This window comes from Amblyomma mixtum, chromosome 6, assembly GCF_055824585.1.
Source record: "Amblyomma mixtum isolate Tamu chromosome 6, ASM5582458v1, whole genome shotgun sequence".
Classification (NCBI taxonomy): Eukaryota; Metazoa; Arthropoda; class Arachnida; order Ixodida; family Ixodidae; genus Amblyomma; species Amblyomma mixtum.
Genome location: NC_143017.1, coordinates 116,886,698 through 116,913,390, shown reverse-complemented (window position 1 = coordinate 116,913,390; position 26,693 = coordinate 116,886,698). Strand labels below are relative to the sequence as shown.

General features: G+C 45.5%; 1 protein-coding gene across 3 annotated transcripts in view; it reads right to left on the bottom strand.

Annotated features, from left to right (window-relative positions):
* The window catches only part of LOC149340152 (uncharacterized), a 207,733-nt gene that overhangs the window by 39,314 nt on the left and 141,726 nt on the right, over nt 1-26,693 (bottom strand). For 2 of the 3 annotated variants that reach the window (XM_089548897.1, XM_089548900.1), the window contains exon 2: nt 19,669-19,728. The exons of the other annotated variant lie outside the window; for it this stretch is intronic. In XM_089548897.1, the coding sequence (XP_089405023.1) occupies nt 19,669-19,728 (60 nt within the window). The remainder of the gene's footprint in view (nt 1-19,668; nt 19,729-26,693) is intronic. 3 annotated transcript variants of the gene reach the window in all.

The following is a 26,693-nucleotide window of genomic DNA, read 5'->3' as shown; positions in this document are numbered from 1 at the left end:
GATCGATGATCACGTGTGCTGCGGGACAGGCCCCTTGGTGCGCTTTGTCTCGGGTTCCGCTCTCCCACCAAAGCCGTTCACTGCTGCCGTACTACGCAGGCGAGCGGAGGCCTAGCGTGACGAGGACATTCGGGCGGCTCCGCTGACGCTTTCAGAGACACACCTACCTTTTTCCCCTCTTTCCATACCTCCCAACGGTGTTTATTTTCACGCAGCATAGTTGTGACAGGCCTTCAGCGGTATGCGAAAGCCTGGCAGTAGAGAGATAATTTTATATTTTCGATTCCCTTAAAAATATGAAATGTACAAACGCTGCAAAGACGTAGCTCACTGCAGCTGTCTTCATGCTTGTTGACTAAAGCAATATGAGGTTTAACATGCAAAGCGACAAATGGGCTTTTAGGGACGTCGTAGTGAACGCCTCCAGATAAATTTCGACCCCCTGCGGTTCTTTAACATGCACTGACATCGCACAGTACACGGGCGCCAAGCATTTCGCCTGCATTGAGAGTCGGACGCCACGGCCCGGATTGAACCTGTGTCCTCGGACTTAGGAGCCGAGTGTGCTAACCACTGAGCCACCTCGGTGGGCTCTAAAGCAGTGGTGCTTAGGGAGTTGGATCTTACTAAGCAGTCAGCATGAAAACATTACAGTTACAGCCATGCCATGGCACTGATTGTGCGGGAATTTTTGCTGGCTTAAGAGTTCTGAGCTGCTCGGTATCTTGCTGTCGTATGTCTAAAAAGAAATGCTCAGAGGTATCTTGTTGTGCACTGCTCGCTTTCACCATCTTTACACTTGCATCTTCTTTACTGTTGACTTTTTCTCTGCTTGTGTAGCATGATGTAGCAACTGAGAGGGTGAACGGTTTTTAAGGGTTTTTTGGAGGCTCTTAGCATACTCGGCTGTGATACAACAGAGCCAGTGTAAGGCGCCAGAACGTTTGGCAGGCAAGAAACTGTGTGTCTTCATCTATTAGAGGTAGGCTGCCTCTTTCAATGAAGTCACTAATGCCCTGGAAATTTTATAGTATGATGCCGAGAAAAAACACAATTACTGAGAAGAAGCACGGTTTGTGACATCTGAAAAATCTTTACACATGCAACTCAATGTGTTGAATAAATCGCAAGAAACACTACTGACGAGCAAAAGTAGGACACCATACGATGAAGTCTCACATATTTTAGTGGTATTTCAGGTACTTCCTTAGATTGTTCTTCTTTAGCACAGAGAGTTGCAAAACAAGACTCATATCGCATACGCCATGTGGCGTTCAGCTTGTGACCCTGATATCAAAACGCTTAAGAGCTAAACGCTTTTATCGCGTAAAGCAGGCCCAGTTAAAAGCCGTAAAACAAGAAATTAAAAAGACTCTATGCCTAAGTACCGCGCATGCTATATGTACCTCAATATTACCATACAAAGCTTCAATTAAGCTATCGATCGAAATCTGTCTGTTTCTTCACCGACCTGTGAACAGTGCAGCGTATTCTACAAAGTTAGTTTGCGCCAACGCTTTTTCCTGGCCCGTCCAATTGTCATGCTACTCTGATTAAGCGTAAAAAGCGCCAAGCAAAACATTTCCAACCAAGCGAGCCCCAAAATCTGGTTACACAACTTATACCGATCGTCATCAAAGAATGAGCTGTTCAATCTGACGAGGAAAATAATAAGAAAGGTGTGTGTGTGTGTGTGGGGGGGGGGGGGGGGGGGGGGCATATTACAGAGGCAGCTCCCGGAGGATGGAAGAGAAAGGGACGGCACAAGAGGAGACAAAGCCAGTTATTTGCTCTGGTCCCGTATTGTCTTCGCCGCTTCAGTGAGCGCGCGTTGGAGGCCTTCGTCGGCGCTGATCGCTGTCATGACGGCGAAGAGGCGCCGCTGTATCACGTAATTGGATTGGCTCCGCATCCATGGTGCAGCCGCTGCTCTAGGCCTCGCTATTGCTGCTATGCGTTCCCATATTAAGAGGGTTACATCGGGTTTCAGCCACGATTCGCAAACATACCACTAAAAAGACTGACACCAGAGTGTGGTGGGCGACAGCGTTGTATGAAAGCGAGACAGCTGCTACGTGTTACGGAGAACCTAGATCTTTTCGGCGGCAAGAGCTTCCAGGCAGAACAACCAGAGTTTGTCCATGTGTTGTCTATGTTCTCCTGGTCTTCGTTGCTTCGCTTTGTTTACTTTCACGCAGAATAATATTGATTATAAACTTCATTGGACGCACAAAGGAAACAACTCAGCGTATTAGGACCGCCAAAGCCAAAATAAGCTTGGAGGGGAGCAAAGACAACATATATAAACGTTAATTCTTTAGCTAAATATAAATAACTATAGATTAGGAAGTAACAATAGACGTATTTATTAATTATTTTTGTTCCCAAGAAGGCGAGCTAGCTTGACACACGAGAGTACTTTTAAATAGGATCACGAAAGTGCTCCATAACAATGCAGGCGCAAAGATAATATTTGCGCAAGACGATGGAAAGATGTGAAGAACGAGGCTATAAAGGTCGCGTCTCGTATTTCCGGCCTGTTTTCTGCGTATATTGCAACTGTTGGTTCTCAGCAGCGTTTCTGTGTTACTCTGCTCCAGCGCCATCGGTAGCGAATAAGACTTACTTTCAACTTTTTCCTTCAGTTTATTCATTTTTTTTGGAGCAGATTACTGAACACTTTTCTTGTTCTTGAGCCGCTTTGGGTACGCTAGAGAGGGTGCCTTCAAAGATGAAGCAGCGCACAAAAACAGGAGCGCAGAACAGCGAAAGAACACGAACACACGTTCGTTATACGTGCAGTGCATAATCCTGGTACCTTTAACGCTAGCATTATAGAGTACTTGGCGGTCACCCTCCGAATGTTCAGCATCCCAACAACATTGACATCAAACGGAACGCGGCAAGATCTGGGAACAACAGTCTGCCGAAATCATACCATACTATCATCCAACCAGCAAACTCTGGAGCGTTACTTTTCCCTGCGGTATAGTGTTTCTAACGCAGTTATGCGCAAAATAATGACCTAAGACTAGTACTTGCATGTTCAGCGCGCACTGACAATACCTCTCAGTGTTATCTATATAAGCAGTCCTCGCCCGTGTACGTTAATCTTACAGAGAGTCACCGCATTGGCCATGGAACCAAGCACTTTTGCCCGTGTCCACTCCTGCTCGGTATAGAAGCGCTCCTACGATGGAGTAAGCGAGACGGCCAGTGTTTACATACAGTAGTACTCGAACTGACTGAGCGGGGCAGCCGCTGGCGTTGAGTTATCGTACAAGCGTGGACGCCGTTCGCTCCTTATGCGCCCAGAAAACAAGAGCGCAAACCAAGCTGATTGCAAAACGCGTAGCACCGCCGCCTACAGCGCAGCCATCGTTGGTCGGCAGTGTTTGCGTTCGATTTGGGATCAAACAGTCGAGGCCGCTTTCTGTCCAACGCGTGTCTTGTCTTCGTTGTGGTGCTTGTTCTTTGGCTAGTGTTTACCTTCGTTCGTACTCATGGGGAAAGTGTTTCAAAAACAATAAGAAAGAAAAACAGCTGAAGTGTGTAGAAAGTTGGGCGCCTCGTTGACGAACCACCGCATAAGGCTTCGGGAGTTCACGTCCTGAGGCTGGTGTTGTAGCTTGTTTCTGAGTTTGGATTGCCGGTTATTTTCTCGTACAACTTTATGGCTTTTCCTTCTCGACTTATGCCGGCGCCGAAGGAGGCCGAGGAAGCCGATGAACGTGCAAATATTTACTCGTGGCTAGAGGTCCTTCCGCTTTCCCGTGTGGATCGAGTGGTGCGTCCTTATTTCTAAGATGCCGCTTTATAAGGCGATGCTTCCTCCTGCACAATGTCTCAGTGAAATATTTCTTTGGTCACTTATTAGAAATGAACGCCACGGTATGGTTTATCTGTACAGGGTTTCTTTCTGGCTAAATTTCGGCTTCCTGCCACGTGAACAAGCGTCTGTGCTGAACGTACATGTCTCGTATTCTCTCCTTTTAGCTGTGTTTATTGCTCTAAGCATAGAAGGGAATGGTTATGGAAGTAAATAATAAAATGGGTGGTTAGATGAAAGAAAAATGCCTAGCAGGTCCAAAGAAGCCTAGGTGAGACCAATGACACCATCCCTGCGTCCGAGCAATATCGGGTGCAGAACTGCCCAGCGAGGGAATGCTCTCAATTTGTTATACTTGCAGATATAGGTACATGGTAAACAAACACTTGGTACAAGCATTTCTGGCGGAATCAGCGCAGGTGAATTAAGCAGACGATATCCCGCAAAGTTACGAAGGTTCTCTCAAGAAGTACCATGTTTTCTGGAAAGTTTTTGCCTAAGTAACTTGTTACTGAACAAGTGAGCGTTCGCACATATTTAAAGCTTGCTTCATCACAGCCATGCGCTTATTTAAAGTAAAAAAATGAGGTGTTTCTTAGAAATAATGCTTTTTAAGACCCTTCTTTTCCTGTGCCTTCAAAGGCATACTTTAAGCTTGCTCGTCATACAAACTTCCCAGCAGAACTTTCCCTGCACTGAAAAAACCTGTACTTAAGCCAGTCGATCCCACTTGGAAATTTATTTTGCTGTAAGCGTATCATTCTCCGCCTTACCTTTCATCTCCAGGCTTCTTATTTAATCAGTGCTTTCATTGATGCAGCAGCCCTGCCCTTCTTCTTGGAACAAGTTATTCAAATGCTAATGAGCTTCATTACGTTTAAATCCGCCTTCGACAGAAACTATGTTTCTATGAGCGCACGGCCTTGGGAACTCACGCTCCACAGAATTCTCATAAATGAAGGAAAAATTCATCGTACGAATGAAATCGCAACAAAATTCGGCTGGAAACTAAACAGTGACAAATAAACCAGGAAAATTTTTCGGGCAGTAAAGAAGAAAGGACGGAAGGAAGACTAAATACAATCTGCTGTTACGTGTAAAGAACTCTCTTTCTAGTAAATTAAATTTTGCAAGGATAACTTAAAAGAAAATGAATTCAAAGCGACACCGTTCTATACAGTCAATCTTGAACGACGGCAAAAATGTTTATTGCGTTTTTGCGAAAGAAGTACTGGAATACAGTGCACCACAAAAAAATTACGCGCGGCACTTATTTATTTCTGATGCCTTATTCAGCTTTCAGCTAAGGTAAACAGCAACCAGCAATAGAAAACTGAAGGCACTTATTCGCATAGCTTTATTTCATTTTACCTCTTTCTTTTGCTGTACGTTGGCAACATTTACAAGAAGACATACGGGTACAATTTTTCTTAAAAACTCTTCCTTTTTGTAACGTTATTTCCATTAACTATTCATCTCTGTCGAAGCTGACACGCTTCACCAAAGTGAACGGAACACATGTGATTTGCATAACAGCGTGAAAAATTTTGCTTTAGCCTTACACAGGGGGCGCAATCTAGTGGCGTAGCGTGGTATTTAAATATACATGCAACCTCTTCTCGCGTACAGAAGAAAATCTTAATGTGTTATCAAAGTGATGTTGTACAAGAATTTTTCCTTCCCCTGAAAAGCCTCCAGGCGTCTTTATGTCAGCACGTGACCCTGCGAGATGGATATTTATGTTACGCATAAGAATGTCAGACATTGTTCTAGTCATCACTATCATCATCATCAGACGGATTAGGCCCACTGCAGGGCAAAAACATCTCCCATGTGTCTCAAGTTAACCATATATCCTCTGCCAGCTGCGGCCACCGTAACCCCGCAAACTTCTTAATCTCATCCGACCACGTAACTTTCTGCCGCCGCCTGCTACGCTTGTCTTCTGTTGAAATCCATTTTGTTACTGTAGTGAGTATTAAGCGTAAATTGCTGATGGAGTGTCCTTCAGTAGCGACAAGTTGGGGAGTCGAAAGAAAGTCTGTAGAATCCAGTAAAATCTATTCGAATCAATAAGAAACCACTCTAAACCGAAAAAAAGTCTGCGTCATTCGTTCACAATCATATGAGACGTGTACCTTAACTGACTCTTAGCTACTATTAAAACACTGTCTCTATGAACACTTTTTTTATCACGACGCGAATTGGGTTGCTAAAAATAACCGCATTAAAGAGCTTTTCTATTTATTTATTTTTTGTCCAGAGAGACAGAGGCACCCACTGCCATATACGATCCTGCTATATGCTGTATGAATTATTTTTCCAAATGTGCCAAGTGCAGATACGGGTATGTAAGAGGGGGAGCTAGTAATAGATATAGGAATCCTATGGTAGTGCGCAGCTTACGCGATTTAGCAGGCAGTTTCAGCATAGGCGAAATATTGGTTGCCGTTAAGACTTGAAAATTTACAGCTCATTGTTAATATTTGCTTCGAGAATCCAGTAAGGGTCGCTATGAGCCTGAAAATGCTTGCGGCATCAAAGTTTCAATAGCTGAGGAAAATGACGCAACAAAAATCAGTGCTTGATAACATTGAATATGATCAATAAAATATAACGTTTAATACAACTTTCCGAGGGTGCACTCTTCGTGTGAACTTGTTGTTATCTATGCTTCGTCCACACCACAGGGTAATGTTGGGCAGGCACGAAGCCTATGGCTCCGTATTTGGCACGAGGGGTGGCCTAGTTTGGCTGCATTGATTATCGTTCGCTGGTCTCGTTGCCTGGAGACGCTGTTATGGCCTCCACGGGAGCGGCCGCTTTTAGAGACACCGTGGTCAATAGAAGCCAAGGCCGCGCGCTCCTACTGACATACGCGCCACCTGCAGGTCCTGTCAGAGGGATCAAAGGGTCGATGCGCCATTAATTCCCGCCACATTGGTCCGGGACATTTCTGTCACGTTCCCGTTTTAGCTTAGCCGTTGATGACTTTGGTACGAGCGGCATCGTAAATGAAACAGCCTCGTGTATCTTGTACTGCGGTTGACCGCCGATGTGCACCGCATACTGATAAAGCTCCGCGAAAGTGATAAACAATAGAAATGAAGGACTGGCCGAGTTCGTTTGGCATTGAAGGAACAGCGCAAGGGCAAGGAGGAGAGAAGGAGCACAAAGACAGGTTGCTGAACTTACTACATACGTTTACCGGGACAGCCGATTCATCGGCCTTACAGTGCGTGGTCACTGTGGAGCAGCACTGGGAGCTGGCCCGTCATAACGAGGATGCACGTAGGCTTATGTTGTAGCTGCGTATATGTGCACTTTGTATTAGGCGACGAACTGCTATTAATAAATCTTCCATCACAAGGCTCATTCAATGGCAGCTGCGTGTAGCATGCGTCAAAGTGTTTCGGCTCATCTCTCTCGCTCTAACTATCAAGAATGGAAATTAGGGGCAGAACATGAGATAGCCATGCGTGGAGGCTGTAGCAATTCAGAGAAAGCAAAAAGCGCGCCGTCATTGAGGACAGTACGATTGTCTGGTAGGAAAAGGCACTGAAAAATGTAAACGATGAAGCGGATATGAATAGGCTCGCCTTTGTGACTCAGAGTCAGTTCGCCTTTTCTATGCCGAGCCACAGATTCAAGTTACACGGTAAAGAGTCACAGCACAGACATATCGGCATATTGCAAGCAGCAGCTTTTAGAAGAAATGAATATAAAAGGCTTCATCAGGAGGTTTTTGAATACTCAAAATGATGCGTTTGTATTTTGCCTCGAGGAGAAGCAAAATAATCAGTCAAAGAGCGAAACTCGTAGATGCGTGCTGCATGGTTTGGCAGGCTGCTAAATTAAGAGAGCAGGATTTTAACGTTTTGCAAAAAATTCGGAGTCGACGTTGTCGGCGTTGTGAGCGGAAAATCGTGAGCATGACTCTGGCAGGTGGTACCCAGAGAGAAACCTAGGAGGCAGGAGTGCCACCTAGGTCACGTGACCTTGAAGCATCATCCCAACCTGGCCACCGGATAACGAGGAAACTATCCCCCGTTTGGTCACTCGGGAAACGCAAACTATAGCGCACAAGGCGACCGCAGGCAGCACCTGCCATCGCTGGGAAGTGGCGCGTCGCTTAACGGCTGCACCACAGCACCAGGAGGGGTATGAGGACTTCCAAGGATATATGAATGTTAAGTAGAGAATGACCTCCCGCGCAAATGGGAATTAACTCAATATTCTATCGCGTCATACCCTTCAGGTGGAGCTTAACTGTTACTCCAATTTTTTTTTTTTTTCGTGAGTGATATTACACAGCCGCACTCCAAGTCTGGTTATGCAATTCCATCGACACGCGGAGTTTTTTATTTTCCGATTTCGGTGACCAGAACCGACAACGCACTTCCTCACCAGAACCGGATTTGGCCAGCCTGGTGTAATACTTCGCCACAACCTTCTATGAACAAACCAATTACAAAGGACAGGGTTAATTGGAGAGACATGGGAGAGGCCTTTGCCCAGCAGTGGGTGCATTCAGGCTGATGATGATTACACAGCAGGGACGCACAGTGCAAATACAACCTGCCAAAGACGAAGCCGGAGCCATTTCGAATGAAAAAATGTACTGAACGCGTTTTTGTCACGCAAACGGCTTGCTGAAAGTTATTAGGCTGTTTTAGGGAGGGAAGTCATGCTCGCTGTCCGCAAGCTTTTTCCTGTAACAAGCGGAGTATTAAATTTATCTGCAGGCCTTGGTCCTATCTTGAGCAGTACACTCTGTTTATTCGAAAAAGAAGCCCTCGTTCCAATTTTGTGTCCGCCTCGAGATCCGCCACCTTCTTTGGTTTCGTTTCTGCGTGTTCGTTGGGACCGCCGGCCTTTCGCGCCTAGCAGTTAAAAGTTTCGATCGCGGCTGTTGCTCCAGAAACGAGCTGCACTTTCCGCTTAGCTATGCAAATGTCGCATCCTCGGGCCGATCCGGTTCTTTTTTTCTTTTCCCACCTAGCTAATGAGGCCGTTGCGAAACTCCGAGGCTTAGGCACAAAATCAATACGCGAAAAAAGGACACAGTGTGCAGCAGTCTCTCTGCGCGAACTGTTTGTCGGCGTCGATATCATTCCTGCCTGACTTTGGCAGCAGTAGCCCTCCGGGCATCGCTGAAACGGCGATATTTTGGACTCAGCCTCCAATAGTTTTCCTTTTTATTTTGCAGAGAACGTCGCCGCAGAGTTTTGCTGTTTTTCGAAGCCACGGCTATGAGGCCAGTTTCGTCGCGTGTAATAAGTTTTTCCTTTATTTAACTTGATCAGTGCCCTCCCCCCCCCCCCTCTCCGGTTTTTCACAATTTTTCTTTGTCACGACATAATGAAACGCACTGTCAAGGTCTTTGGTTTAACGACTTTTAAACCGGACGCACAACGCTGGAGCAGATTATTACAGTTGCAAGTTCAGCGCCGTGTTTATCACTTCCTACGTCTAGTCTTGTTGTATAGCGCTGCTGAAAGTATTCCTTGTCAATTTTCTCTCCGTGCCTCATGAGATGGCGTAGGCTATGCAGGCGATAGAGGGCTGCCACCAGAGAACACAACGGTCGTGTGTCCAAAGGTGAAAATATGCTGATGTGAATAAGCAACATGCACATCGATATTTAAGAACAGCACAAAGCAAGCTCGCAGGGAAAGTAAATAATGCGGTCAGCTAATAATCGTGTGAGAAGCTAAGAGCTCGCTAGCTCGTTGTCTGGCTCAAAAATAAGTGGGCGAGTGAAAAGCGCAACGTCACGTTGAATTTTCAACGTGGCTTACCAAGGAATTTGAAAGAGGCGACAGTCAGGCTGCAGACTTAGTGAACAGGGGGCCGATTCATAAAGCACTCTTTTTTTTTCTGATATTCGTTGGCTTCGCGATTTCAGGAAGCCTTTATTATCTCTGGCTGCCATGACTAATGCCCGAAAAAAAAAAAAAAAAACGCTGGCCAACGGCGAATCAGTTTTACTTGCGAACAAGTTTGCGAATCTTATTGCAGATGCTTAATGGGAATGATACCACAAATTTTCACACTCACACGATCACATACGCACGGACACAAAAGTAGCCCCGCCTTCCAAAGCCGACATTGCGCGATAGTGAGCAGGATGTACAGCCGAACAGAGCCGCACGCTTTGTGCGCGCTTAAGGCCCGTTCACACTTGCCCAAAAATCCGGCGAGCGAAGCGGATTCGGCCGCTTTTGACGCCGAGCGACGCGGAAAGCGGCGCGGCGAGGGCGATCGGGCTGGACCCATTTCCGCCGCGCGGCGACCAACATGGCGGCGCCTTTCGAAGCCGGACCCCCCGCTTCGGATTGAATTCTCGTTGTTGCTGCCTTTTTCAGTGCGTTCACTGGCCAAAAATGCGGCACAGGTCTTTCGCTTCCTCTCACCTCGCCTCCAAGAAAGCGTATAAGTGATAAATTTGCTTTCTTTTTTTTATTCAGAGTGACGAGTCCGCCGCTTCTAGGCTTAACAGCAGAGTCGGCTTGTTGACAGTAATGGTTCCCGCCCTGACAGCCAGATGGCGCCACTACAGCTGAGTTTATTTTTGCATTTGTGCTAGCATACGCTGAACTAAAAGTGAGAATGTGCCTGCGTTTAACGTACGTGAGCATGCATACGCTTATGGTACGTAGACAGCGTAAATTTATGCTCTTTTCTCACTATATCTGTGAATGCCGCTAGCAGCGACGCGGTTTGGAAAAGCGAGAAACAGCAGTGGCGCGGCGCATCCGCCTCGCCCGCGCGTGAACAAGTGAGAACAGGTCCCTGTTTTTGCGGCGAGCGAATCCGCTTCGCTCGCCGAATTTTTGGGCAAGTGTGAACGGGCCTTTATGCCTCAGTTGCCTATGAGCCACTAAACTGGGTTGTGGAGCCTATTTTTTTCAAGTATATCAGTTCCCTTCTGAGCGATGGCTCATAATTTCTAACCGCCGATGACTCAGTTAACCCGACCATTGTCAGTTGACCTGAGATATTATATTTCTAGCTTTCAAGTAGCCATCTTAAGTAAGCTGCCCGCGGTAGAGTCCCATGCCATAGTCCCTACCTCATTCATCTTGTACTGGTCGTTCAGCGGTGATCTGTGCTATACATGTCTTTTGATACCAATGTCTAGTATGGACTAACCGAACCAAAGACCGCAAGGCTCCCTTGTACTAAACTAAACCAAGCTAGAACGAACGGCCTCCAAATAATCCCCGCAAACTGAAGGACAATGCGCACAGCATTAACGCTTTTTCTCAAAGGTAAAAAGTTTGCTAAAAGCAGCAAAAATAGAGCATCATGCAAGTCAGTTCATAGAATACGTAACGTTCTCAGGGACAGGTACTCTAAATCTGCATGCTTAATTCCACAAGTAGTATCATAGGTGCAGTTTTATTTGATACCTGGACCGCTCTTCAATACAACTGCCCCAGTATTGGTACTCCTTAAGTTCAAGCAAGTTCAGTTCCACCTGCCGACGATATCTGAAGACGGAAGTGATGGCTTGAACAAAATTCGTAAGCTGAAAATTCCAAGTCTCAGTCCCGATAGAAGTGAAGTTATGAGCGCATGGGAAGAAGCCTGACTTCGCGGCATGGCGCCAGCTGCACTCAACTGCTGAAAAGCTGGGAAATTGAAACAAAAAGCCAGCCATGGTTCAGCCGTTGGGACGCAAGTGAATGTTTTATTATTTTTTTCTCACTGTGCCGCACTGCGGCTTGGTACGAATTTTTTTTGTCGCCGCCTCATTAGTTTCAACTGTAGTGTCGTTGGGAAAGTTCTGGGCGGCTGCACGCCACCGTCGCTGTCAAGGATTGAGGGCTGCTGCCGTATAGCGGCGCATTCCACGAGAGGCAGAACGAACTCCTCGAGACAGCGGGCGCATAACGAGCAGTCTGCCTCATTATCCAGCGCGCCTGCGCGCAGGAATGCCCGGGAGCTGCCTCTTCAACGCGCGCGGCTTGCTCATTTAGTTTTATCTCTTAGCTTTTCTCCGTACAGCATGCTCTGTTCTGATTGTTTGACTCTAGAGCATCAACTGAAGCATCTGGTGCTCTTCGAGAGTAAAGCGCACGGCGGAATCCCATTGCCTCAGTGAAGAGCGAGGCGCGATGGTACGCAGCCTTATTGTTGGTTGAAAGGAACTACGTCGGCTCGATGAAGGCCTACGACCGAGCGTTGTTCATGACTTAAGGATAGGGAACAGAAGGCGACCTGAGAGTGCCAGTTAGTGGAGAACCTTCGAAGTTTTCTCAACAAAAATCTCTGACTTCAGACAATCCACAGACTTTAGGCCCTGCAAGGAGCTTGAGTTATATAAGAAATAAAGATGGAGACAGAGATACAAGGTTGGTGCGAAGAGTTCGAGTCAGTTTATTGTGAAGTTTGTATTGACATTAGATTAAGCTAGTTTTCACGATTTCAGTACTCCGGCTAAAGTTCATAGAACTAGAGTTTAGTCGATGCTGATGGGAAATAACAAACACTTAAGTCGGGCCTTCGTACATAGTTGCCCCCTTCCCCCCCCCCCCCAAAAAAAAAAGAAGCTACAAACAATGCTTAATACATTCGAATAATTGCTAAAGCCCATATTTGTGCTACGTAGAAGACGACGATGAGCGGGCAGTGCAGTGGGACGGAGCGCTCGCGCTAGTCCAGCTACGAACAGGCAAGGGAACAGACAACAGACGATTTTGTTCGGGGTTGGTATCCATCAGATCAGTGCTTACCCACTATAATACAGCTAACTATAAATGACAGGCTGATTTAATATCACAATTTTTTCAGTGGTCTCTAATTGCAAGACTTTCTGAGCGGATCTAAGCAAGGACTTTGGCAGGTGCGCAGAGGTGCGAAGGTTAAAGTTAATTGTTATGCGATCAACGTACCGGTTAATGCAACACCTGACCTGGAGGAAACGAATTATAGTAATCGTTTGTTATCCTAAACAAGTTACTGCGGACAATACATCATATCTCAGTAATGTAATGTATTAAACAAATAATGTTTGTTAAAAAATGTTTGTTAAACACCTTGCGAGGAGGGCACATCAGCTCGCTCAATCACTGCATTGCGTTCTCATTAACACCATATCCAAATAATACGCTTCTACACGCAGCAGAGAATCCACAATCCCGTGCGAAAGTTGGCGATCCTTTTCCGGCGACTTTTTGATGCTCGCACCCTCCTCCGTCGAACCACTCCTGCGTATACCAGTTAAGAGGTGACTATTGGTTAGGTTCTTTCAGACATCAGGCAGCTGCCATGGCCGCGGCCAATAAGCGGCGTAGCTCCGGCGGGTGAGGAAGCTCCGACATTTAAGCGTGAAACGAGTAACGAGTGAAGAGGGAAAGGCGCTAAGATGCCTAAATTCAAATTTTAACTACAGGTAACTCAGCTTCTACAAATCGAATAAAAAAAAACACTCTGCCTCTCCCGTAACCGAGATTAGAGTAAGGATGAAATGTTTACGGGCATAACACATTGTTTGTAGATGGTACTAGTCAAAATCTTGAAATGGGTCTAGTGTTCAACACACCACACCACACATACTGTGCACTGGTCCATGTGGACGCAATCGTTTCCTGTGAGTGTCTGGGGAATCTCTTCCGCCCTGCCTCGTCAGCTGTATCCGGTTTCTGTCAGGCTCCATTGCTCGGCTTAAGCAGCTGTGACGTTGGCGCCATTGAAATGCAGGACGATGCAGAAGCGTACGCGGACACGACGAGACGCAGGCCTGACAAGAATGTATATGCAGCGCGTTCGAATACTCCGCGAGCGTGTATGCATCTGCCTGCCAAAGGCGGAAACGTCATGAGCTGAAAGCCCAGCGGCCGGTCTTTTACATGCGTGAGTGTGGGACCGCAGCGCCATCCTTCGGGACGGCGCGGAAGCAGTTTTTCCGCCCAAAGCCCTTCTCGCCCTGGAGCTCCCCTCTTGCTCTAAGCGGCCCTCTCTCTTAGAGAGTCTCGTTAAATTTCGTACGGTGCCCGGATGCTCTCGTTTCAGCTCCCGGATGTGTGGAATTCAGTGCCCTGATGAGTGGAATTCAGTGTCCGGATGTTGGCTCTAAGTCTCGGCGGGACGTCACCACATTGCCGACAACGGGAGCTAAAAGCATTTCATGCTTAAAAATTCTTGCTGGAAGACATTCGTGATGCGGCGTCCTTTTACGTCACAGGCATACCGCAACATTGTTAGCGCCCGTTTCAGAGCCCCTTTAAGCTTAAAAAATGCATCACTCTGAAATGATATGCACTCATTATACGTATAGTACAGAAGCCTAAAAGACGGCCTATTTACGTCCGAATGCGCAGTGTTTGCTCCCATTTAAGAGAGCACCACGCCTGCTAAATTGTACCTGCCATTCCGATATGCCCCCAATGTGCGAAAGATGAAAACCAATGACAGATCACTTCATGTTAGTACAAATTAAGCCCGCAGCAAGAGTGAAATAAAGGACCTCAAATAGTTATCTTAATAACTGAGAACTTACACACCCTCTCGCGTAATTTATCGTCAAGAGTAGGAATGAAGTTAGGTGATCTTTTGTAGAATACTAGATCAATAAACGGCCGATAGTAAAGTAAACGTGAGGCAGGAATTAGAACTCACGCGACTCGATAAGTGTCGCAGTGAACGAATGAAGTGAGCAGTAATTTATGCCAAGGAAGGTATACACAGCACATTACAGAGGTGGATGCGAAGTGGTAGACTAAAGCAGTCCGACAATAAACTAGGTTAACATAAAAGGCTAGTATCTATATATTTTCCTTGCTGGTAGCTAAATAGTTAAAGAGGCACCAATTAGAATATAATTAAGTTAGAGATGTCTTATGCATGCTCACTCAATCATTCTCACTCTCTGACTTGTTTACATTGATTTAGCTCCTCACTGTATTGTCGCGACCAGTAGACGTCAGTCGAGAGAAAAAGATGAACTAAGGCGGCTAGAGGATCCCTTTTTCTTTCAATGTGGACCAATAGCGGCAGGTACAAAATATACCAGTATTAAAACTAACGCAGGTTAAAACTAATGCCTACCGTTCATCATTCTTTCCTCGAACCACAGCCGAGTGGAACGCCTTACCCTATGAAGTAGCTGACATGCCCTCAGTTGAATCTTTTGTTACGGCCGTGTCATCTTATCTATGATGCAGCAAGTATTTCTTTACAACACTTCTTGCTTTGCCGTCCGCCTTTCAAAGTGTATTCCTTCTTTCTTTTTTTGTGTTTTTTGATTGTGCACATTCCTTCGTGGCTGATTGTCAATAGCATGTTTTCTTTCTTTGCCGCTGTTAAACTCACCTTAGCAATTGTTCAAGAACAATGTATCCACTCCTGCTTTGACTGCCAAGAGGCAGTTGGCAGTATTTGATAAATAAATAAATAAATTAAAAACTAGTATAAGAAACCAACTACAAGGACGAAACTGTAGTAATGGGCAGTTCGCTTGGACAGGGCGTCTTCAGATGACAGTTGGTAGCTTATGCAGTTTCTCTTGACGCAGGCAAAAGAAGGAAAAAAAAAAAAGATTGCACTGCGCCGCGGAAAGAAAAAACGTTACCACCGTTGACCCAGAGAGAAAAATGACCTGTGTCGTTTTAACATGCGCACACAAACAAAAACAAAAGCAAACAGAATTGGACAGACAGAAGAAATATAAGTGCAAGCACTGGGTTGCGTCATTACGGGTTCCGCAAAGAGGGAAATGATACCCCGGAGAGAAGGGATAAGCGCCGCCGTGTCCGCTCGGCAATAAGCTCAGGCAGCTTAAGCTTTTTACTTCAGTTTGCGAGGAAACCGCTCAACAAGCGGACTTGAATTTTGAGCGCGTAATCGCTTCCGGGAAGAAAGTGCTGCTGGATAACAGCGGTTTCGTCAAAACCTGCTTAGTTTCTTTTTTGTTTCAGCTTTTTTTTTCTTTAATAAATGGCGCGCATACCCGAGGGTCAAGGCAGTGTGTGTCCTGAAAAAAAGAAAAAAAAAGAAAAAGAGGCCGGCAAAATGCACAGACTGCCTCCAGGTAACGGTGTAAAATTTTGACAAGAAATAAAGCGTGCTGATTACGTGGTAAATGCGGTTGTGAGTGCTAATTACATCACGAACTGAGTGCTAGCCGACGCTAGTGGTACCTTCGTAAGGAATTAACATAAGCATTCTTCGGAAGGGAAGCATAATGGAAGAGTTCTGAATTACAAAACAGCGATTTCGAAAGTTTAGTACTTAGTATGTTCACGACGGTGTGCAGAAACGGTTTAGAACTGTATGTGATCGGCATGACCTTCCCCCCACTTCGGGCTTTTTCAACCGGAGATAGGCGCTCATATGTTTCGAAAGAGGAATGAGTGTGATGCTGTCAACGAGCTGTTCGTGCCTCTCTAATCCTATTATGAGGCTTCACAAAGCAAAGACACAATTTTAAGGATCTGTTTAAAAACAATTTAAAGAAAGCGGTATAGTTAAAATGCTTTACGAGGGGATGTCTTAGAGCTCTGAAGATCGGGGCTGTGAACCCTTCTGAAGACTCCGCCTGGTATTACTAATCCCCACCGCTTGCACACGGAATACTAAGAGCGCGCTCTATGTGATGTCGACGCCAACCAGTATAGGAGACCCCCTTTGCAGAATGCATAGAATAATTATGCCACGATAATGAACGGGCCAAACACATGAATGCCCAAAAAATTCTCCACGTGGTCCGGATGAGCTGCTTTCACCAACTCGCCAAGGAACTTACCTTCTCTTAGAAAGAAGTGCGTGCTAAGGCGTGCCGTCATCTCGTAACATGCAGCCTTCACTCTATCCTCATACGGAGCTAAGAACATAAGCAAACGACAGGAGAGAGTGAAAGTGCACGCTGCTGGAAAGGCAAAGTTATGTGCAGCTATTAACACTCTTCGGAAACGACAGCGGAACGGCTTCCCAAGCGCGTGTGTCCCTGTGCGCCCGGAATTTAGGGTTCCCGCCCGCCCCCTTACGCACCCACGCACAGTGACCTCTAAGGAACGCGCAAAAAAATAAATGAATAAAGGAACCACAGAAAGAACACAGTAGGCATACAAACAAAGCGTCCGCACAAGTCGTCTACATTCTACATCCCCGAACGTCAATTGCTTCACGGTGCAGTGAGCGAGACGGCCTTCCCGATGTAAACAGGCGGCTGCCGTTTGGGCCCCGCGACTCGTAACGCCGTTAGACGCGCATTACCGCTCGTCCGGCGCTCCCGGCGCGCTTACGAGGTTTGCTCCCCTTCTGCTGTCCGTCGACGCGACCGCGCCTAATGGGCTTACACGGCCAGCCCCCTTGGCCGGAGGTGGACGCGAGAACGGCCGCAGAGGAAGGGGCGACTTTGCCGCGCACTACGCACGCCGCACTTGGCTCGCTTTACCGCTGGGCGCTGTCCCACCGCACGTGTTTGTCACGCGGTCCTCGACGGCTCGACTGCGGGGATCCTCTCGTGAACAGGCGCGCGATTTTAATGGGCTCTGCATGTCTGGAAGTTCCCGCTACGTGAAGTGAGCTCTTAATGGCCCTTGTCTTCTGATTCTTCCCTGAACCTCCTTCTATGACATGAGTTTTGCCTAGCCGAGTTGGGTCAGTTGTTGGCACGTCTGTTATGCGCGATGGGCTATAAATGACAAGTGAATTCAGCGTGATTTTAAAGCGATAAACGGACTTGGCTCACGATGGACCGGTCACGCGGATGTCAATTCTCTTTTAATGACCATTCAGTCACTTACTTTAGTCCACTCGGAAGGATCTTGCGTGCCTTTTTAACGTTGCCACACCCTTCCAAGTAATCTGGCGTTGATAGTTGTCGCCCGAATATTTCATCTGGAAACCACATAATCATCCGAAGCCAGGGCTTAATATGCTATTCACAATGGATCCATTACATCATAATGCAAAAACCTTCATTGAGTAGAAGACGATTATGTACAGTGTTGGTCAAAGGTTCCCAGGCCACAGGGTCTCCTTTTCAGCGGCATATCCTGCCACTTGTGATAGCAGTAAAACTATCAACGCTCTCAGAAGTGAGAATGGTACTTCTATCCTCATTAGAGATTCTGCGGTTTGGAGGATGACGTAACTTCCAGACTATAGTGCCCGAACGCAGAACCTGTGGCCTGGGAACTTTTGATCGACCCTGTACATACATCGGGAGATACTTTAGTAAGTTCCGAAAAACCACCTCTTTCTTAAGGAAGCTTCTAATGAACTTCTACTAGTCGCATTGATAGCTGACATAGAGCTAGACTACGCAAAGAGATATTTTGTTTTTCTCTTACGTTTAAAATACATCATAAAATTTTGCGGGTTCAGTACTAGCTGCGAGTTTTAGAAACGTTCAAACAAATTTTGAATGAAGGTTAGTTCAGGATGTGTCTTGTAGTTTTTGCGCATGAACGCCCTTGTTAAAGTTCTGATAAAGCAAATCGCGCGCACATGATATCATTTTTTCAAGGTTTTTATCTATCAGAAAATCAAAGTCAAAAGGAAATAATATTTCTGGTTGGGATGTGGAAGAACAGACTAAACTACAGCCATCATAAAGCGTTTGGGTACAAAAATTCTTATAGGATTTATAAGCACTGCCATTACGTTTCATAAATTAGCGTTCAGTGAAAAAAAAATATGCAAGAGGTTCAATTTGTGGGAATCTCCATGATTACATAATTGATACTGGTAGGTTGCTTTGCTAACTCCTTTAAAAGTCTTGGAGTTTTTTTTTATTATTCTCGCCAAAATGTTCTTTGTTATTTCACTTCAAATATTCTTCTATCCTTTTTCATGAATACATTTTTCAAAATTCACGTTTGGCTCCGATATTTTATCGTAATCCTATGAAAATTTCCTTATTTATACCACTATACCTTGGCCAATCCCCCCACGTGGGTATGTGCCATTATAAAGAGGCGAAGAAGAAGAAGAAGACCAAGAAAAATATTAATGAACGCAGAAAGTTCCTGGCAGCCGGACTTACCAGGTACAAATTAAAAGGTTGATCAGTTGATACCGGTGTAAACTACTACTAGCGACATTTTAAGCGGGATAGAGGAGATGTACCGTCCGCAAGAGGTCCCCCTGGGAAACTACAGGTGACCGCAATGCGTTGAGTAACCCAAATGAGAAGTGCTACCTTCAATAATTAATTGGTTTAGAGCAACAAAGAGATCAGAAGGGAAGCAAAATCTTGAATTTGAAATGAGTTTTAAGGCGAAAAGGCATTTCAGGGTCAAAGTTTATCAAGTCCTTATTTGTGAATCTTTTAGGAAGAAACTTTTCTCTCTATTTAATTCTACGATGCTCGAAGCTTGCTGTTTTTATTCTGCGATCGCGTTCTTCAATGATAAAAAATAAGTTAAACTTGGATTTGTACGAAAAGATCACATCATTAAGATTTTCGTACGAAACGTATCACGCTTCATACAATTGAGGTAAACTTCGTCAAACGCCGGCTAAAGCACCTGTCGTATTATATTAAGAAGTACGTTATATTTAGGTTAAAAAAAAGGCTCCGATAACGCCCGCCTTGAGATTAGTTAGGAACGTAGTAAACTGATAGTTTCTTGCGTAGCACTTTAAACGGACAAATTTCTCCAGTTATTGTTTCTAGTAAAAATTGATTCTGTGGATCATTCTGATTGTGTTGATGCTTGCTCGACAGCACCGTAATAATGTGTTCAAGCGTAAACGACAGAAGTGAGAAAATAGAAGAAAAATCGTAAATATTCTCTCCGGTGTTTTTGGAAGTTGCCGGGGCCCACAAAACATGGCTGTTTAAGAACCCCAGCATTGCTGTTGGAGCAGGCATGTTGTCTTACCATAACTGGCGGTGGCATGTCGCTCAAGGTGCATTAGGCCATGAACGAGGTTTTGCTTACCTGCAAAAGAAAAACAGCACATGTTAGTTACTATTAAGTATTTAGTCACTGTTACTACACCTTTAAATTAGCAATGTTTTGTCGTAGGCAAATTCGAATGAACAAACGTAATAGTCAGCCGTTGCAACATAAAATCTGCCTTGTTTAGGCGAAAAAAAAACATGCAGATCTAAAGATGAAGAATTCCCTGCGAGCCATAAGAGGGGGTGTCGAATAATGTCTAAGCGATCCTTAACATTTATTCCTAATTCACATAATATTCTCTGATTTACCTACGCGCACAGGACGTGGCCTGTACTTAAATGGAATAAATAGCTATTAAAGAGATGAGATTAGAAAAAAAATATTAGCTCTTCAAAAGGATACCTCATGCACGCAGCAGCACCTATATTTGAATTTTCCTTACGAATTCATAACGTAATATTGATTAAAGTTTTAAGGGCTGAAGATTAGCGGGCGGGTTTGTATAAAAAAACCTGCAACGCATTAAAGCTAGTGTCCAACGCCGCTTTTATCGACATACATCATTGTTTCGAGATCACGTGTGGAAATTTTCATGGGATAGCCCGTTTCTATTTCTTCTGTGTTCTTGTTCAATTCAAGTTGAATAAAAACTAGCCCGCAAAAAGTGCTACTCCTGACTTAAGTGCGCTAAGGCTCCTATGCGAGTTCCGGCTTTCTCTGAGGAAGAACGAGTACCTACTTCCTCCATTAGTACAAACGCCTCGGCTATACAGTTCCCTTAGTGGGACAAGATGTTAGGGTACAGCCGAGATGCGCACGCGCTGCCCACATCCCGGAAACGATTCCGATGCCTCCACGCTTTGGGATGGATCATTTGTGCATCCATTTATTCCGGTCGTGGCGCTGGCCTAACCTGGCAGCGGCCGGTGTGAAATGGTTGCCTCGCAGTCTGCAGTGTATTCCAACGCGCATCGAAGAGGTAACCGGCCACAAGAGGAAAGCAAACAGCACGCTGTAGCACAGTCAAGGACTACCTCAAACAAAGGGAGCGGTTAGCACCGGCACAAAGCAGTGCGGTGTTGGATTTGCCTTTTGAAGCGAGATGGTTGTTTGTTTCGTAGCTGGGGCATCACAATGCGCCATCTGAGAAGCTCAGCGCCTCTCCCATGGGCGTACTCTTGAGGGCCGTGATGAGGGTGTGGTGCGGACTTCCTGGTTTTATTTTAGGGCGAAAGCACTTCTAGTGGCACTCCCCGGGTTTCAGCGGTGTGTGTGCGTGTGTATGTGTGCGTGTGCGTGTGTATGTGCGTATGTGTGTATGTGTATGTGTGCGTGTGTGCATGTGTGTGCGTGTGTGCGTGCGTACGTGTGTGCGTGTGTGCGCGTGTGTGTGTGCGTGCGTGTGCATGTGCGTGTGTGTGCGCATATGTGTGTGTGTGTGCGCGCGCTTGTGTGTGTGCGTGCGTATGTGCGTGTGTGTGCGTATGTGTGTATGTGTATATGTGTGTGCGCGCGCGCGTGTGTGTGTATATGTGTGTGTGTGTGTGTGTGCGTGCGTGTGTGTGTGTGTGCGTGCGTGCGTGTGTGTGTGCGTATGTGCGTGTGTGTGCGTATGTGTGTGCGTGTGTGTGCGTATGTGTGCGTATGTGTGTATGTGTATGTGTGTGTGTGTGTGTGTGAAGCCTCTGAGTAGCAAGTGTAAGAGGCTCACTGGGTCAGTGGACACCTCAGTCGCGATGCGAGTAGGCGTTGGCGTCCACCTACAAATTGAAGCAGTTATGCGCCTTTACTTAACCAGCGGAAGGTTCTGAGGATTCCCTGTAGATTCTGAGGAAAGGCGCATAACTGGCTCCGTTGGTCAGCGGACACCTCAACCGCGCTTTGAGGTACGTGACGGTGGTGTCCACCTACAAAAAAAAACCGTGCTTTCGCACAATATTTCATGCTTAGCGGTGCTATACCGCCACCCTTTTTTTCTCTCTCTCTTGTAGACTCTCTTGCCTTGGTGACTCTTCAGCTATGGCGCATGCCTCGGAGCCCTAATCCGCGGGCTCGACCTCGCCATATGCAGCTGTGTTTAACTTGAGGTGAAATGCAAAAACTCTAGCGTATTAATGCTTTGAGACACGCAAAAAAAATCGCAGGAGGCCAAATTAACTTGGAGTCCTCCACTGTAGAGTACTTTATTGTAAACAATGCTGTTTTGAAACGTATGAATTCGTTACCATAAGCATCTATTTTCCAATCTTAACTGAATTTGACTTTTTTTTAAACTCTCTTTCCTGGCATTCCACTCCCTAGTTGCGCTTCTGTACGTAGCATATAGGAAAGCATGGTGCCCACAGCCACCAAAGTTGCGTTTTATGAGGAGCCGTAAAGCATATGCACAGAAGAGCAATGTTTAAAAAATTTCATATCTGAAGACGCTGCTGCGTAAAAAAAACAAGACTGAGACAAATGAACGGTAATAACACATAAAGCAGACATGAAACAGATCTGAAGGGATACACGACGAAATGAAAAAAAGTACATATCGCAGTTTCCATAAAGTTACTCGCCAAATTAAGCTCGCCTGCTCCTATTTTTCTGCTGCTTCATTTGTAACTAATTAATCAAATAATTGAACCATAGTCCAGTTGCAGTCATCAGACATTCGGACCCTCGTATGTTTACTATTGTGCGTGTATTTATCATGCGTGTAGCCAGTAAAGCATAACTGGAGTTCATTTTATGCCTACTGCTCGCTGGCGAATTGTCTTCAAGACTTACCATAGATATAAGAAGCCTAAAAACAGAGAAAATGGCAAAACCTTAAATTGAGAGTCACTCGACACCTTCTTTGTGGCCTTGCTTCAGCGTGGCATCTCCAGGCGGGGGGTGCCAAAAATTTATGATTTGTTGAACTAGTTCAACAACTTTTGTGCACGCAAAGTTGAGGTCATGCTTACTTCCTTTTACTAACACGCACTGTCAGCTGCGGGGCAAACAGTCTTGAGACGTCTGAACGCTTGGTCACAAAACACTACAGGCATTGAAGAAAGGGACGGAGTTTTCTAGTCTTAGCGAGCCCGTTTTTATGATGACATGTACAGGGTGTCGTGAACTATACCGATATAGGACTGAAATTTCGAAGAATCAACAAAATAGAAAACAAAATTGGGCCTTATGACAACAAAACTGCAGCAACTAAAACTTTCGAAAATGCCTTTGTATAATTGACCCCTCTGTTTATATGAAATCAGATATGGATGTATGTAAAGTTAGCACTATCACACCTATGCCCACCCCCGCTACTCCCATCTCCCATGAACACGCATGAGCCCTTCGTTGAGCAGCCACACTAGAAAGCAATAGCGGTAATCGTCCAATATGGCAAAGTTATTTGACCCCTGTCCTCAGTTAATCATGTTGTTTATTTCTGAGGGCCACATGTCGTGTTCTTGCCAGCTAGAAATGTTAGCTGTTCCGCGTAGAAATTATTGACAAGAGCGGAGTGCGACGTCAGGCGGGACCCGGCAATCTGCGAACAGGTCTGTGTGCGAAGTCTGCGGCCAACCTACGTGGCGGAAATGGGTGCAGAACGCACGTACACAAGGAAAGGCGCGCTTAAGTGGTATGTAAGAGATAAATTTAGCTAATTAGTATTAGAACAGAAATCGCTTCCCTTTCGCTGTTTTCTTTGTTCTTTGAGACAAATTGGCAACTCATCATTATTATAGAAAAGTTCGATGCTTGAATATCGCCTGCACGAGTGTTTGCTTCAAGTGCGACGCATAATATACTTCACCTTATGTTTAGTTTACGACCGTCCTTAGAGCCTACACGGAACAAAAATACGAAGAACGTAGCTACAGGCTCTTTGTGTTATTAAGAGAGGAAAAAAAAAGAAAAAGGGCAGCTAGCGGAACAAAACGCCAGTTGTTTACCACCCCGCGTTGTTGTATAATACCGAGACAATGCATGGCGGGGGCGGCGCTTGCGATATGAAAGTGAGCTGCTGCATAAGGCAGTCTGGAGGCCGTGGCCAACTTTCTGTCGAGTAACGCTGCTTTAAGCTTCCATGGCCCAGCAGTTAGTTTTTTTTTTCGCCTTTGTGCGTGAAAATGCGCTATGGTGGAAAGGCGGCTGCATTGACGCTGTGGCGTGGAATTTCAGACAGGTCAGGGGTGATATTAAAGTCATTCTTCACGGCAAGGGGTGGCGAGTTTAAAGAAGGCAGCAAAGAAAGCAGTCGAGAGGCAGAAGCGCGGGGAAAAGTATGGCGCCATATTCAGGGAGTTGGGGTGATGAAGAAGAATTGCGAATAGGGGCTGTGAAATTGCTAAGCGTGCATCGCCCCGTATGAAACGTGACGAGACAGTTGAGGACAGTGCCCAGGGGAGGACAGAATATTACTTGCGCAACAGATGTCAAACTAGCAGCTGTGCCCATTTGTGTCAGTTGAATCAAAATAAAGCGACTGTTCCGACTGTTTGATATAGAGGGGGGAAAATGACACAGCTGGTGAACACTGAACCTGCACTAGGATATTAGGGACATAAATTTTTTTTTTATTTAGGAATACTGCGATCTTGTACACAAGATCATAGCAGGTGGGAAACAATGTATTAAGATACAAAAATAGACACATACGAACAAAACATAATTGCACATAGACATATCAGAATTGCACATAGAATTGTACATTAGAACAAAACAGAATTGCATATAGAAAAATCAGGAAGAAAAATACCGCGGCAAGGTCATAAACAAACAATTATTTCAAATGCTCTTCAAACAAATGCAATGATCTCTGCCTGACAACATCATCCGTAAGGTTATTCCAATCAGTGATGGTCCTTGGAAAAAAAGAATATTTAAAACAATTAACTCGAGAATTTAATGGCGTTATGGAAAGAGAATGGCGATTTCTAGTTTGGTACCCCGAGGAATGCGCAAGGATATTAGAGGTGTCAACTTTGAAATTATTATGAATTACTTGAAAGAAATATTTTAAGCGACATATGCGATTTATGTTAGGAATAGAGAGTAAGCCGCTTTTTTTTAGGAGATCACTGACTGATGCTCGCCCGTAAGTGTTATAAATAAACCTTACTGCTTTCTTTTGGATTCTTTCAAGTTTATTTATGTTTACCTTTGTGAACGGGTCCCAGATAATCACTGCATATTCTAAGATTGGTCTAATTTCAGAACTTACTCGATCTTTTACCCATGATAGTGAGAGAATTCATTCATTAAGATAAAGAGAACAGGTTAGGGCTGAGGTAGACTGTTGTAGACTGCTGCTCGACAGACACTGTTCGGAAACGGGAGACAAAGAGTCCCAATGAATGCCGATGAGCAGAGAAAAAATATGCATTTTAATGGGTGCATAAATTGAGAGAAATTGAAGAGAAACTCAACCATTATGCGTGGAGATATGTGCAAACCACGTCACTCGCAACAGAGAGCCGGCAAATAATAATAATAAAAAAACCTGTGCCTCTCTTTTCCTCCCTCTAGTCGCGATGCGGTCGCACTTTGACTGCCGCTATTCCCAGCAAAACCCAACGTTGCGTTCATAGACTCAGTACTTGCGAAAGAGATATCCTTTCGATGGAGCATACTTTCGTGAACCCTTGCCTGAACGCCGTCAGGATTTGACCACCAAAACAGTTGCACATAATTTAGAAAATATTAAACAAAAGGGGAGTGTAACTGCGTCAAGGGAAAATAAAAATTAAGTCAGCTTAACATTGAAAGACAGCAATATGCGTGCGTAGAATGCGCTGGCATGCATACAGGCCCACCAACCGCTCACTCGATACCAACGCTCTTGAAGATACAGTGAGGACAACTCTGAATTGTGGACTTGACGTCCCGAAAGGATGCATGGGCTATGATGGAAGCCGCAGTAGAGGACACCTAATTAATTTAGTCAACCTGGTGTTGTTTAACGTGCGATCGCACATCGCACAGTCAATGGGCGATTTCGTATTTAGTCTCCAATAAACCTGAGACCTTGGAATAAGCAGCGGAGCAAAAAAGTCACTGAGCCACCACCACTGGTACTGAGCACAACGTCATCCTTTTTTTTTTCTGTAAAAACCAGTTCCTATTTCATGGCTCTTTCTGGCTATGCTGACATATGCCTAGCAGAAAGAACGCATTTACTATTCAGCAAACTGCGCTTACAAATTTTCACGCGACTCGATTCAAACTTTGAGCGTCTATACCGAATAGGATTTCGGTAGCACCGTTTTGAAGTGAATGGCAGTGTCACCTGCACTTTAAATACGCATATAGCTATGTGGGACTAAAAATGGAGTAATCTGTCCTCTAGCGCAGCCCTTTTCATAAAAGGAGTGCGCTAAATGTGTTGTTACAACGAAGTTTACTTGCAAAATGGGCAGGTGATGCTGACACTAGTTTTTCATTTTCGTCTTTTTATATCCTCTATATAGACCCGTTTTCAGTGAAAATCGTGGTTTTATTGTTAGATTGCTGTAATCTTTCGATTCAGGCCGATATCATTCGTCGTCAATCGCTCAGTGCCGCTCCAAGTTCTACAGCGTCGAATCTGCAAGAGCGTGAGAAATTGTGTGAAACGGAAGTCATTCGGACTCCGAACTCGACGATGACGGGGCAAAGATGCGAGCTTCCGCGTCTCGCAGAGAACGAACACACGCAGTACCCACGCTTACTCGGGGTATCGACGACACACCGGAAACGGCTCAATCGTGTTTTTCGCATGGGCGCGAACAATCGTCTCTCAGCACCTCAGCACGCGCGTGTGCGCCGCTGTGAGCGAGAAGACGCTCCTAATCGGCCAGAAAACAATGAGCACGCGAGCGTGTGCAGTGCTCGACCGTGGCAACAATGAGAAAGAAGCGTTCTTCTTCTCAAGCCATACTTCCTCAGTGAAAGAGAGTACGGGGCGGTGCGCATCAATAGGCGACGGTTAATGGACGCCGCAACCTCGACGTGGCGCGCCGCTCGTGCCGTATACGGCATTGATGGTC